Here is a 15,353-nt window from a genome sequence, read left to right as displayed (position 1 = left end):
TACCCCAAAAACCATGAAAATGACACCCATGACGAAAAGATGTAAAATTTTCGTCGGCGCCATCTTGGATTATAATTTTGACCTTATATTCGTTAATAGCTACCCCAAAAACCACGAAAATGACACCCATGACGAAAAGATTTAAAATTTTCGTCGGCGCCATCTTGGATTATAATTTTGACCTCATATTCGTTAATAGCTACCCCAAAAACCATGAAAATGACACCCATCTCGAAAAAAAGTCAAATTTTCGTCAGCGCCATCTTGGATTTTAGTTTTGACCTCATATTCGTTAATAGCTACCCCAAAAACCATGAAAATGTCACCCATGACGAAAAGATGTAAAATTTTCGTCGGCGCCATCTTGGATTATAATTTTGACCTCATATTCGTTAATAGCTACCCCAAAAACCATGAAAATGACACCCATGACGAAAATATCTCAAATTTTTCGTCGGCGCCATCTTGGATTTTAGTTTTGACCTCATATTGGTTAATAGCTACCCCAAAAACCATGAAAATGACACCCATGACGAAAAGATGTAAAATTTTCGTCGGCGCCATCTTGGATTATAATTTTGACCTCATATTCGTTAATAGCTACCCCAAAAACCATGAAAATGACACCCATGACGAAAAGATGTAAAATTTTCGTCGGCGCCATCTTGGATTATAATTTTGACCTCATATTCGTTAATAGCTACCCCAAAAACCATGAAAATGACACCCATCACGAAAAAAGTCAAATTTTCGTCAGCGCCATCTTGGATTATAGTTTTGACCTCATATTGGTTAATAGCTACCCCAGAAACCATGAAAATGACACCCATGACGAAAAGATGTAAGTACAATTTTCGTCGGCGCCATCTTGGATTTCAGTTTTGACCTCATATTCGTTAATAGCTACCCCAAAAACTATGAAAATGACACCCATCACGAAAAAAGTCAAATTTTCGTCGACGCCATCTTGAATTGTTTTACCCCACCAATCTATTCAACAACCCATAAAAAAGAGCATCTCAGGCAAGGTAATTTTTAAAACATAATTTTATATTACAAATAATTGGAATATGAAACTTATACAGTTTACTCTTATAAAGTATCAAATATTTCAAATCACGAAAACGACAGTGCACGCATAATAATCTTTTTTTAATTCGTTTTGTTTTTGGGACGAGGAGCGATACACCCGTCCTTCCAAGAGCGCTTCTGAGCGCGGTCTGACGACCCGCGAGTCGCGACTCGCGAGAGCAAAATGTATGAAGAAATCGACAAGTATTTTTAATTTAGCTAATCTTATATATAAAAATGAATCGCAAAATGTGTTGGTAAGCGCATAACTCGAGAACGGCTGAACCGATTTCGATAATTCTTTTTTTTTTTAATTATATTCCTTGAAGTACGAGGATGGTTTTTACGTAGAGAAAACGTAAATATGTACCACGGGCGAAGCCGGGGCGGACCGCTAGTAATTGAAATAAAATTTTGATTTAGATACAAAAAAATTATCAGAATCTATAAAGGACTATATATCCCTCAATAATTTATAGGAAGATAGATTAGGCTTTTAATTTTCTTAAAATTGTACCGTTTTAGACCCCATTTTTTTGCATTTTATGCGATCATTGTGCTGGGAAAATCGTATTTCAGCGACAATTTTGTATAACGTCGTACAATTTTTATAAGATGATCGTAGAACTGAATATATTATTATCTTTAATTTAAGATATTACTTTGTTCTCATGCTTTGAGTTAAAATTGTACCGTAAAATAGCGTTTTTTGTTAAAAATCTGTAATAGCACCCTTTGTGGTGCTTTTTTTTTGTAATGAATTTACTACGCTACTGTATTTTCTTTGTTTTAGACTTTAGTTCAATACTTAATTAAACACCCATACAATTTTGTCACGAGTCGCCTCTGGTCAAACTAACCGATATTAGTGTTACGTTTACTCAAAATACAAAAATGAAGAAAGTATTATTTTACGCTTATTAAATCTTTAAAACTAAAACAAAATGATGTGGAGGTAGGGAGGTGGATTTCCTCAATCGAAAAAGGGAGAGACTAGTCTACTCGACCGGCCGGCCGTAAAGGCCCCGATTATTGATGGCGGAAAGTTGTATATATGCTCTGTAGCGAAAACATTTCGCTTGCGCGATTCAGAGCAAAAAATAACATTTAAATAAAAATATTTTTTTGCGTTTTATATTTTACGTATTATATTTTACGTTATAGTTTACGTTTTTTGCGTATTATATTTTACGTCAAGATACTATTTGGCACATTGATTTTTTTAGTAGCGACATCTCTTAGCTTCATTAAACCGACTTAATGCTCTAAGGCGACATCTAGTTCTTAAACGTATAAAAAAGCTTATAAAAATGCCAAATGCTACTGTGAGTGACATCTATCGACAAAATTGGGAACTGAGAAACGAGTTACGTTTTTTACTATGGCGATTGTAAGTCTTCTTGATTATATTAGTCTATGGTCGAAACTAAAAATTACCCAACATTCGCAATTACCCTAATGCACTGAACAATATAGATTTTTAATTTTTCGTTTTTTTATAAGCAGTTAGATAATGTCAAATTGGAAGCGTACAAATTGTTAATTATTATTATTGAAATTTTGAAAAATCTCTTGGACAATATATTCGGGAATTAGACATAATTAAGAAAAACTTTAGAAATAGGAATATGATAACTGAATGATGTTGAAAATGGATATAAGAGTGATTTTAAAGTCATATTAAAGAGTAATTTTAGATTTGCAATTTCACAGCTAAATATTGTCTTTGGAGGCAGGAAATAGTCCTATATTGGCGTAATGGAGTAATGTCCTTTGCATTGGGCAGGATTAGGTATAGAGCTTTGGTGGAAATGGGAGATAGAAAAGGATGATTGGACATTTAGACGTGGGATAGGCGCGGTAGCGGAGGAGATAATGGAAAGAAATCAGAAACAGGAAAAGTGAAGTTACTTTACTCAAGGACGGAACTAATATGAATGTTTGACATTAAGTAGATCTAGCGCGGGGCAGGGATGAGGCCGTATTTAGATAGGGCCAGAAGTACGAAACAAAGGGGCGGTTGGGAGTGACCAAGCGAATGGCTCAGGAGCGGAAAAAGTGTAATACTGCGACACGGTCGAAATTGGAACAGAGTTAGCACGGGGCAAAAGGGTGGATGGCTGAGGAACAGAGCAGATGCAGAAGAGGACAATGGTACTGTAGAGGTGTGGTGGGGTAGATAGGGCTCAGGAGCGTAAGTAACACCGTATTGCGATATGCATGGGGCAGAGCTCGTATGGAGAAGTAAGTAAGGCATGGGATAGAAGTAGCACGGGATAAAGGAGCAGTTGGGAGTGACCAAACGTATGGTTCAAGATCGGAAGAAGCGCACGGCGCGCACGACGTACTGGCGGCAGATGGGGCACTCGGCGAGCTGCTTGGCGCAGGCGGTGCAGGCGGCGATGTGGCCGCACTCCAGCAGCACGCACTCCAGCGGCGCCGCGAAGCAGATCTTGCAGCACTCCTCCAGCGGCAGGTTGTCGATCTCTGCACCCGTACCGATACATACATTTCCGAATTACTTACTATTATATTGGTGATATTGACGTATAATTAATAACTAGACACGCAATAATGAGCGTGTGTTAGGCGTTCTTATGAACGATCCAATAGATATTGAATATATTTCGTGCCACGAAATAAGGAGTTTATTTCAATGAATGTTTTATGCAAGACCACTCGGAACATTTTTTGACGACCTATTCATGGGCGATTGTGTGTCTAGTTATTTATAATACTCAATGACTGGTTACTAAATTAGCATACCAGAAAAACTGTTTCGTTCGATAGTTGATTGTTGAACTTGTGTCCTAATATCCAGAGCAGGCTACGGTAGTGAAAACATAAATACTAACAGAAAAAAATGATGCAGAGCTTTTTATTTATTTTATACACATAATGTCAATCCATTATTATTAATTGTATATGTGTGTGTGAATTTGAAAACAATCAATTGATATTGAATTTAAAATTTAAAGAACGACGACGACGAACGACGCTAAATTCTTCAAAGATATGTTTTTACGAAAGCATTTGATAAGTAAGTATCAAAAATTTCTTATGATTCAAAAATTTCTTATGCAAGGAGTACCTCAAGGGTCATATCACGCGCTGTTTTAAACTGTAACTTTGAACTACACAATTAATGAAGTACTTTTAATATGAACTGACCATCTTTATATTTAGCGTGGTCCCTCCACAGCATTTTGGCCCTCTCGAGCAGGTCCTTCCGCTCGAGACAGCCGCGGTACTCCACGCGGTTGCGGGTCAGTAGCTCCTTCAGTTGTTTCACATTCAACGCGTCCAAATCTGATGCTTGTTTTATGTTCTCCAGGTTTATATGCTTTGGACTATCTGCGAAGTTTACAAAGGATTAAACTAAACAAATTCTGTGATTCACAATCCCGCTCAAAATATGTTTGAAACAAAACTCTGCCTATGTGTCTATTGGGCGAAGTCTTTTAATGAGCGAAAGCAATAGATCTTAGTATCTAAAAGATTTTTATTTTTAAATATGGACCCCATGGTCTACAAACAAATTTGACATTCAACTACCCTTTTACTCTTACACAAAACTAAAATGTTTATACGAATAACACACTGTAAAATTGTCCGAAGCAAAACTCTGCCTACGCGTCTACAATGCAGTATTTCATTAAAGGTAAACAAAAATAATTGAACATTCCTCCCACGAAATTAAGTGCTAATACGAATAAATATTTTACTCATTACCCACACAACTACATTTTCCAACAGTCAACCAAAAACAGCACACAATCCTACCATCGTCATCCTTGACCCCATCCTGCATGGCGGGCTCGTCCTGCAGACTGGCAGTGTCGGAGCGCGCGGTGTCGGCCGACTCGGGCCGGTACAGCTCCAGTTCGGACGCCGCCCGCTCGATTATACGCTCGCTTTCATTGTTGGGGGGTGGGATCGTGTGGCTTGTGATTAGCACTTCTGAATCTGTGGAAGAATTTGTTTAGCTAAAATTTTGTTTAATCTATACTAATATTATAAAGATGAAGAGTTTGTTTGTTTGTTTGAACGCGCTAATCTCGGGAACTACTGGTCCGATTTGAAAAATTCTTTCGGTGTTAGTCAACCCATTTAATTTAAGATTATAGGCTATATATCATCACGATATGACCAACAGGAGAGGAGCCACGGGGGTGAAACCGCGCGGAGCAGCTAGTGTTGTATAAGAGCAACTACAGTTTCTAGACAGCTCATTTCTATAGAAACTCCTTTTAGAATCGGTAGAAAATAATGTACATGTGAAATTTGATGATTAGACACTGACATGCAATAAACAACTGAATTCACCATAACGCTTAAAAGTTGGCTGAAGCAAAACTCTGCCTCTGCTTGTATCAGGCAGAGTTTTCTAATAAGCGATACTTAGACTTGGAACTTTACTGCCATTGGTGTAATCGTTTCATAATGCCACAGTGTAGTCATGCCATTCCTAGTGGAGTTATGGTGCAATCATGCAGTAACAGTGGTTATAACGCGAATTATGTAAAAAGAACGTTGGATGAAAGTGATGGGGCGTGTTTTGGCATGTATCGAGTTTAGCACGAAAGTTATTTGCTGCTTATTTTATTTTTGAAGTAGGCTCTCGAGTCGTGGCTTCGCAACTACATATTTGTTATTCTTATATGTACCACCTCATAACACCAAATAGACCAATAAATCGCCAATGCGCAGCTTAACCGTCAGCGTTCTTTTTACATGACGCATAATTGGCAACTACACTACCACAGTGGATTATTTACCATTGGGCAGCGGCTCCGCAGGCGGTCGTGCGACAAACTCCCAGCCGGTATCATCCAGGTCTTCTATCTCGAAGCAGTCGGTTGTATCCACACGCGCGCTGCCCGACGACTCGCTGCGGGACACCGCGGGCTCCGGTACGGGCACGCGGATGTCTTGCTCACCACCTGGATGATTGAATATAATTCTGTATTAAATTTTATGTTAATGTTGATTTATGTTTTGATTGTTTACATATGGACCAAATGAAGTTTGATGACTTATAAATCACTATTTTGTGGAATAGTTAAATCTGCATCTACATTAATATTATAATCAGGATTAAAATAAAATAAAAAGATTTTTTTATGCATTTCTTGAACCAAATCCGGTGGTATTTTTTTATTTTTACTTGCGACTCATTTAACTATTTTTTAATTGTGTAGCATATTGTAATAATTACCTGGAGTGGTTGTGAACCTTCGGTCAGAATTGTTAATATTTGGTTGAATATTCTCTGTTCCACTGGAGGGTGTGTGTGCATGAGCTGAATTGAAACAACTACCTGAAACAGATTATTTATTTTTAATATTAAGCTATTGCATAGCTCCTATCGCGGGCCTTGAGCGCGGGGACCGAATCGAGAAATTCCGTAACAAAAAACTCCCCACTCCGACGGACATGGAGGTGTGGCTTGAAGGCATGCTATGCAATAGCTTTACCGCGGCAGTCCCCGAGTGCCACACGTCTTTTAATTTTTTCTATTGCATGCATCTATAATAAAATATTTTATTTAACACATTATTTTCGTTAGCTTAGTTGGTTAGCTCCAGGCACATCTTCCTGTGTCAGTGTTTAGTTAATTAACAGGAACTAACCTAACCCATCAGGCATCATATCCATGAAGGCAATAAGCGTGTGAGGTGCATTCTGACAAATGCTATTTCACTATTTTAAAATTTTTCAACAGATTATAATCTTGCAGGATATATTATATCATGATGTTTACAATTTTTCAGTGTCACATACAATTACAGCTACGTTTTCAGCATTGTTTATTATTCAGCATTGTTGATAATATTTATTGAATTACCTTTATATCTTATCTATAATAGTACCTAGAGTGTAATGTGATTATACTTCAACATCCACATTGGCAAAACATTCAAGATTCGACTTTTTATTTGTTTGCTTAATAACGATTGAACTTGAAAACCTCTCTTCCAATTTATACATTATTTTACCACTAGAAAACTGATGTTTTACCCAGTTACATAAGGTGGAAGGTAGTTATAACATACTTCTAGGAGGCGGGGCAGGCTGCGCAGTGTTCCTCAGATCAAAGGTGGATGTGATGAAGTCGTTGATGTTATTTGTGATGCCTTTTAGCGTGCTGGTGAACGGACTGGCGCCGGCGCGGGACCCGCGGCGGCGGTACGCTGAGCTGTTCACGTGTGAGATACAGAGGCTTAGGAGCTCTTCTTTTTCTGAAAATTTTTCATTTCATGTTATGTTATATGAAATAAATTACAAATCTTTACTAATTCATACATATTGCAGTGTTTGTATTGAATTTTGATATTTTTTGGTTTTATGGCATTCAAATAAATATAAATTTATAAAGAATAGAATACATTCGATCATGAGGCGGGACTCGAACCCATATCCTTTCACACCAATCCGGGGCGGATGCTTGACCAACTCAGCCACTCGTGACCCACCAGTGGCAGAGTTGGTCAAGCATCCGCAAAAGCAGCATGGATATACAAAATAACTGTCTTTCCAACTGACTTTTTGCTAGGTCAGCCTCTGTTATTCTGGTGAATTTAGTAGGGGAATGGGGATATAATAATAATAATATATTGTTGTGCAGGCAAAAATTATTTGATCTGGGCTGAAACAGAATTAAAAGTGAGAGTTAACAATACAGTAACAGACTGCCGTAGTTGATATAGACAAATCTGGAATATGTCTAGCAATACTATAAATATGACCTAAAATAAATAAAACTAAGATCAACCGACAGTATTGTAACTAGTCTTACTCGTCTTATTCTCAGTGCAATATGTGAATCCTGAAGAATTTTACATTACACCAAAATTAATTTTAAATTTTAATACATACTACACAAAAATAAATATCTCTGTGGAAGTTATCCTCTAAAATACTTAAAAGAAAACAACTCTTGTTGAAATGGATCATACGCTATGTTTATATAAACACTCAATGATTGCATAACGGGATAGTAATAAAATCAACTGCTGTATGTGAGAAAATTAACACATATTTTTATAAAAATATTATAGATAGCGAACATGTTCAAATACAATATTGGATGACTTTAGTATCTAGATACAGATAAATCATTTGAAATTAAATTTAAATATGATATCAATACTAATATTATAAAGAGGAAAGGTTTGTAATTATGTATATATGGTTTTCACGCATAACCTACTGGACCTATTCCTTGAAGTACGAGGATGGTTCTTATGTTATGACATATAACATATAACATGTAGGTACCACGGGCGAAGCCGGGGTGGACCGCTAGTGTTATACAAAATTATAACATCTGTTATTATTACTTTCAAACGATGAACATTCATATTCATAATTTGCAATATATTGAGTATTACTTAACCCATTGAGCCCCGAACGGCCAGATCCGACCGCGACACAATAGATTTTCTATTGTGTCTGTGATTCCGGGGCCTGATGGATTAAAAATAAATGTATAATCATTAGTAACTATGAATATAATTGTTTTCTATTATTATTTACCTAATTGTTATACTATGCGTGATAAATAAATAGATAAAAAGCAAGTCATCAATGACTTCACAAATAAATCATGCATTAATAAGTTTTCATGAGGTCAAAGTTTGCATAAGTTTATCTTGTTTTCTAGAAGATTCCCAATTTTGTATAACTTACCAACACAGCCTCGCGTGGAAACATTTTGTCGCTGGAGGAAGCATTGGAGATCGCGGACTTTCAAGTGGGCTATAGTTTGTCTGGACAGGGGCCTGGTGGAGAGCACCCGGCAAGGGGCGCACATGATCCCGCCGCCGCGGCGCAGGCACGCGCTGCAGTAATACCGTTCACACTCAGAGCATGGTCGTTTCCTTTTGAACACGCTGAACTGCACAGCGCAGCTCTCGCAAGGCATTTTACATCCGCGTCCTTGTATTCACTAATCACAACACGAAACTCATTGGATTTCACTAAAAACCCCACTTCCGGGCTACGTCCAGTGCCATAAATTCATTATTGCTAGAATCAAAACGTAATTTATCGAAACTTAAACATAACGAAAACCAGCGTTCCTGTTTAATTCTTGTTTTTATGGCCCTGAAGGGCAAGAGGCAGAGCAGGGGCAGGTAACACGCACAACTTTTGTTAGTGATTGTCGTGATTGTCAATTTGACATAATCATTTTAGCATTCGACGTACGAGTCAGTGTTGCTAAGCTGAATTAAATCTATTCCCTGACAACGGAAACTAAAAATACAAAATTTTCTTTTTGTAAATAAATAATTGTAGAGTACCTTTTTATTAACGTTCGTTTGTTTAATTTCACAAAAATATATATTATGTACCTACCTCATATTATAAAAGTAGAAAATAAAGATATAAAAATGCTTTCGCTGAGGACAGGATTCGAACCTGCGCGGGTAGAACCCATTGGATTTCAAGTCCAACTCCTTAACCACTCGGACACCTCAGCTGTGAAATTACATGTGAAAATAAATAACTATCGTTAAAATCGTGTAAAAACGCTTTACCTACAGCTTTGTTGACATAGTTGGTTTGTATTTTATTTAAATGCTCGTCTCAACACAGATGCTTTGCTAATCGGGTTGAAATCGATTATATTCGTTAAACAAGCAATGTTTGAATACAACAGAACTAACAATAGCGCATATTTCTAATACATATTTATATTTCTCTCGCCTCAACAAGGACAAATATGTGCATTCCGTATATAGGTAATATAATTTAAGATTTATTGTTGGACAGAATGCTTTATGCCTAAGTTTATGCCTAATGCCTATTGTCTCTTCTTCTCGGCTAATCCGCTGAACCGATTTGGATGAAATTCGAGAGAAAAGACACTTGCTTTGCTTTGAGCACAATTTAGCGAAATTATGTCAATGCTGATTTTGATTTGGGACGAATTCGTTTGCAGACAGCTGAAAAAATAGCATAGATAGATTTTATAGCAGTTATATCGCTTCATACGTGATTGTAATCTATTTCAAAACCTTAGTTCAAAACGTATAAGCATAATGAACGAATAATAGAGTGAACCAATGAACCATCTATGTCAATAAAGTTGCAGGTATATATTCACTTTTACACGATTTTAATGATATTTATTTTCACATGAACCACCACAGCTGAGGTGTCCGAGTGGTTAAGGAGTTGGACTTGAAATCCAATGGGTTCTACCCGCGCAGGTTCGAATCCTGTCCTCAGCGAATATATTTTTGTAGGTATATTATGTTTGTTATTATAGTTAACGCTTTACTTCCATTTGTTAATAAAACGGGAAAGTAATCCAAATTTTTTTTGCTGAGCTACTAATAGTTACAAACATAATATTATTCTATTATCATAAATATAATATATGTTACGGCTAAAGGTAGGTGTGAACATAAACTTAAGATTAGCCGGCTAAACTTAGGTTTATCTTCGAGAAAAGCTAAAGTTCGATAACATGGTTGTTTGCGTCGTGATATTCCATCTTTAGCCGGTTAATGTGCACATTAACCGAAACGAAACGGCTAAAAATCTATTCGATGGGCGCGCCGGGCCGGCGGACCGCGGAGGGCTTGATTTTAACACTTAAACCTGTCTGTAATGGGCAAGTAAAACAATAACGAGTCAGTACTAGCATATTTCGTGTCAAAATAGTAAACATTATTACATTGTTTCCTTTTCCATTTCTTTCTACATTTTTAGCCAAGGGCCTGCGGTTACACTTAAGTTTAGCCGGCTAAAGATAGAACAAACTAACATTAACACCTCGTCGAAGATAAACCTAAGTTTAGCCGGCTAATCTTAAGTTTATGTTCTCACCTACCTTTAGCCGTAACATAAACAAAAGTCATAAAAGTTATATCATTACTGCAACATTAATTTATTGCGGTGAGCTGCAGCTCATGTGAAGATCATTATTCAAAGACACAAAAACATACAAAATTAATGCTGTTTGTTTCATAAATATAAAATATGCCATTGACATGCCAAAATAAGATAAAAGAAAAATATTCAAATACGGTTAAGAGAGGCGAGAAAAAGTTGATATGTTTCTGTGAATGTGACACATTCATTAAGGAGTGATTCTGCGAAATATGACCATAAGCGGCCTACTTAATGTGATCCTCTCCGATTTATTACTCAACTGTACTAAAAGAGGATTGTATTTTTGAAGTATGTAGGACCTATACTTTAATTAAGTTAGGGAGACCGGGTTTGGTTGTCTCACGGGTTGGTTGTCACAGCGGTCTTAACACAAAACTGAACTATCGAATAAGGGTGCACTCACACACATCAGTCACCGTCAAGTCACCGATGACTGATCGGTGACGGTTTGTGTACGTATCCACAAACACCAGTCACCGTCATGTTGTCCGTCAGTCACGTCGCCGGTTTGACTGAATCATTGAACACATACATCAGGTTAGTGAGTGATTAGACGTGTGTCACGCTAGAGAACATGTAGCAATTGACGGTAGCACGACGCTGACTGAACTGAGACGTGACGGGACCGGGTGAGTGGGGATAAAAGTATGATACATGTATGGAAAGATTATTTGACGTGCCTGACCGGGGACGTCACTGATAGATTTCGTGCCGGCGACTGTCGTGTGGGAACAGAGTCATACTAGAACTATTGATACATATTTTTTTTTAATCCTGTCCGGTGACGTGCCGTGACGGTGACTGATGTGTGTGAGTGCACCCTAAGTCTGTTGAACAGCGTGGCAAGAGCGATACAGTGACAACGCTGTCCCAACTTCGCGTCAGACCGCCCCGATCTGCCGTGAGGGCCTCACACGTGTTTATTGTTTTCGCACAGCAAAAGTAAATTTTTGTGCTGCTGTGTCGAACCTCGTAATTATACGTTCTTGTTTTACAGTAATAATCTTTCAGTTCATTTGATGATAATGAAATGTGTTTTATAATATCGTAGTATAGTTTTTTAGATATTCATTGATCGGAATTTATTTTCAATTTTATTTTTCTAAAACGTGTTATGGGGCTCGTTGTCACAAATTTTTGGGGGCTGGTTGTCACATATCAACCAGCCCCCGGTATGCGAGATGACTTTATTTGCGTTTTGAGGTTGTTTGTTTTAGCCGTAAATTTTCAATCAACACCGGAAAATCACCCTAACAAACCTGCTGGAAGTCCATCTGTCCTTGATGACTCTATATTGACTCACGATTATTATTGTTTGCTAATATTGTGATTGATGAATATTCAGACTGAAATAAAGACCGTAGACACGGTTTCATTTGGTTAAGAGTTCTTAATTAAAAACTATTCCGTAAAATTATAAGACCAAAGTGTGACTTTCTATTTATAAATTGCCTGTTATTTAGTATGTGACTACCTACCCTAGGCATTGTGACAACCATCCCTGACCCGGGGTTATAAGTCACATTTTTCTTTAGAGTGAAAATACAAAATATTTCTACAACTGATAATATTACACAAAAATACGTTTATTTCTTTTGTAACAGAATATTTACACTATCTTTTGGTATACGAATATCATTCCTAAACAACGTATTTTGGAAGTTACATAAAAAAAGTTAAAAATATGACTTTCATCCCCGCTCTCCCTAGAGTGGTGTGGTACAAGTTTAAGTGTAGTAAATGAGTACCTAGACCGTATCAAAAAATAAAACTCAATTTTCTTCAGGATTTTATGTTACGAGAACAGATCGTTTTTTTTTTATCAAAATATGTAATCAATAATTAATTAATTAGATTATTATTATTTTCAGGTTTCAATTTTTTGAGCTAGCTAAAATTAATTGTTAGGAAGGGAGAGTTAAAAAAGCGAATAATCTTCGACGTCGGTTAAAAAGTTCCAAATTGAAAAGACATCATTATCAATGGAGGTTAAAAAACTTTTTTTAGGTAGGTCTGCAATGCACTACGGGCAGTAGGTCAAGAAGATTCTCATATTATGTAGACTGTAGTGCATGTAGCTTTCCGGTCTATTTGTTGTGACTTAGCTACAAATCGATGTTAGTTTTGGCACTAAGTAAATTCTTTTTCTTTCTACACACGTACCTACGCTCTTCATACAGCAACAGTAGCGACACAACAAATTACATTTTTAATTTTTTTTATTGGTAATTTAGGTATATAAGTATCTGAAGATTTAAATGCGTTTTCTGGAAAAATATTTTTTAACGCCACCCTTCATGAATGGATGTTTCTCTATTTTTATTTCTTCGTTTTTCAGGCTCTATCTGTAGCTTAGTCATTGATCACTATTGCTGTACTACTGCAGTGCTACTCTATATAAAACTAACCAAAAATTTCATGAGAAAACAGAAATGGGAAATATTATCAGAGGTCATTGAACTGTGATTGAAATGTAAAACATAATTAATAATCATAAAATATTAATTTTATAATAGTGTTGATATTACATTTTACGGGGATTCCCTCGTATTGGCCGACAAAGTCTATTTTAACGTTTAATTTTAAATTACTATATAACAATTTTAAATAATTTTATCTTGGTACAGTTAGCAGATTCGATATAGGATTTAAAATGATGCTTAAATACTCGGTGAAATTATCTCTTTGGACTCCCGCTCGCCAAAAGTGTTTGAAAGGCGGGAAAGTTAGATAAAATAATGAATAAATCTTAAATCTTCTGCATATCAATGACATGTTACAAATTAGTAACATTCATTGTTATGCAGATGATAGTACTGGTGACGCCTCTTACCCTGGCCATGCTAACTTCTCGAGAGAAAATGTCGATGAGTGCAGAAACACTTTGGTGTCCAAGATTGAAACTCTTTTGGAAGAAGTTTCAAAGTGGGGTCGTAAAAACCTCGTAGAGTTTAACCCCACTAAGACACAACTATGTGCATTTACGGCCAAAAAAAAGCCATTTGAATCAGCTCCCCTCTTTATGAACACTCCCCTCAGCGTCAAGTCCAGCATCGCGATTCTTGGCGTCAATATTTCTGACGATGTTCAGTTTCGCGATCATTTGGAAGGCAAAGCTTCTCTAGCTTCAAAAAAACTGGGCGTCCTATACAGAGCGAAGCAGTATTTCAGGCCTGACCATCTTCTATCACTGTATAAAGCTCAGATACGGCCACACATGGAATACTGCTCACATCTCTGGGCCGGCGCCCCGTTATACCAACTCCTTCCACTTGATCGCGTTCAACGTAGAGCAGTCAGAATGGTTGGCGACCCAAGACTTAGCGATCGGCTTGACCCTCTTGCTTTGCGACGAGACATTGCTTCACTGTGTGTCTTTTATCGCATATACCATGGGGAGTGTTCAGAGGAGTTATTCGAGCTTATACCTGCAGCGGAATTTCACCACCGCTCCGCCCGTCACAAAGCATACTTCCATCCACACCATTTGGACCGCTGGCGAACGAGTACCGTACGCTTCTCGCGACACTTTTTACCCCGCACTACCACCTTGTGGAACAGTCTACCCTCTTCTGTATTCCCGCACGTGTATGACTTAAATTCCTTTAAAAAGAGAGCCTACATCCATCTTCGACAGCCGGTAACAGCCTCACAAAGGTAACTTTGTCAGTGCTCATGGGCGGTGGTGTCACTTCATTAGGTGATCCACCTGCTCAGTTACCTGCTCTTACATAAAAAAAAAAAAAAAAAAAAAAAAATCGATCCGATGTACGTCTCTAATCTCAATACATATATTATACATGTATATAAAATTCTCGTGTCACAATGTTAGTCTGCATACTCCTCCGAAACGGGTGGACCGATTCTCATGAAATTTTCTGTGCATATCGGGTAAGTCTGAGAATCGGCCAACATCTATTTTTCATATGTACCACGGGCGAAGCCGGGGCGGACCGCTAGTACATGTATAAGTATTTTGTGTTTGTTATTTGTAAGCTTTTGTTTTGATATTGTTTAAAACATAAAAAAACTCCAATTTCATTAGCTTAAGAGCTGTTGATTTCAACGTCTACGGTCTACATCGAAATTAGGTACATGTATTGTACATTATTTATTTATTTATGGTGGTGACCACTTAACATCAGGTGGCCCCATCTGCTCCTTTGCTTGCTCTGACATAAAAAAAAAATGTATTATATAAAAGTACTCCTACTTATTATTTTTTAAATTCATAAAACATTAAAGGTTCCTCTTTTTTTAGGTGTTAACAGCTAAGTCGCAATGAAATAAATAGCTTATGAGTAAAAAATAAATATGTTTTTTTTGCACACGCTGCATTAAATAAATGTAGTTATAATTATTGAAAGATGAACATA

General features: G+C 37.1%; 2 protein-coding genes and 2 non-coding genes across 4 annotated transcripts; 2 read left to right on the top strand and 2 right to left on the bottom strand.

Moving 5' to 3' along the window:
* Window positions 1-2,496: 2,496 nt before the first annotated feature.
* Window positions 2,497-9,222, bottom strand: LOC149905515 (E3 ubiquitin-protein ligase rififylin). The gene is made up of 7 exons (XM_090105542.1): window positions 8,764-9,222; window positions 7,128-7,313; window positions 6,290-6,391; window positions 5,850-6,014; window positions 4,855-5,037; window positions 4,243-4,425; window positions 2,497-3,558 (listed from the first exon to the last, which is right to left on the bottom strand). The coding sequence occupies exons 1-7, from the start codon at window positions 8,996-8,998 to the stop codon at window positions 3,383-3,385; spliced, it is 1,230 nt and encodes a 409-aa protein (XP_089961668.1). The 5' UTR covers window positions 8,999-9,222; the 3' UTR covers window positions 2,497-3,382.
* Window positions 9,223-9,474: 252 nt separating this feature from the next.
* On the bottom strand, window positions 9,475-9,556 carry TRNAS-UGA (transfer RNA serine (anticodon UGA)). Its single transcript has one exon. It is a non-coding gene; the product is annotated as a tRNA-Ser (tRNA).
* A 672-nt stretch (window positions 9,557-10,228) lies between these two features.
* TRNAS-UGA (transfer RNA serine (anticodon UGA)) lies at window positions 10,229-10,310 on the top strand. Its single transcript has one exon. It is a non-coding gene; the product is annotated as a tRNA-Ser (tRNA).
* Window positions 10,311-13,750: 3,440 nt separating this feature from the next.
* LOC149905512 (uncharacterized) lies at window positions 13,751-14,638 on the top strand. The gene has a single exon (XM_090105276.1). The coding sequence runs from the start codon at window positions 13,751-13,753 to the stop codon at window positions 14,636-14,638; it is 888 nt and encodes a 295-aa protein (XP_089961402.1).
* The last annotated feature ends 715 nt before the right edge of the window (window positions 14,639-15,353 follow it).

Source organism: Colias eurytheme, chromosome 9 (assembly GCF_061535395.1).
Source record: "Colias eurytheme isolate Ceu_HAF_F1 chromosome 9, ilColEury1 Martin Lab GWU primary, whole genome shotgun sequence".
Lineage (NCBI taxonomy): Eukaryota > Metazoa > Arthropoda > Insecta > Lepidoptera > Pieridae > Colias > Colias eurytheme.
The sequence above is the reverse complement of the archived record's forward strand: the minus strand, read 5'-3'. Positions and strand labels throughout refer to the sequence as shown.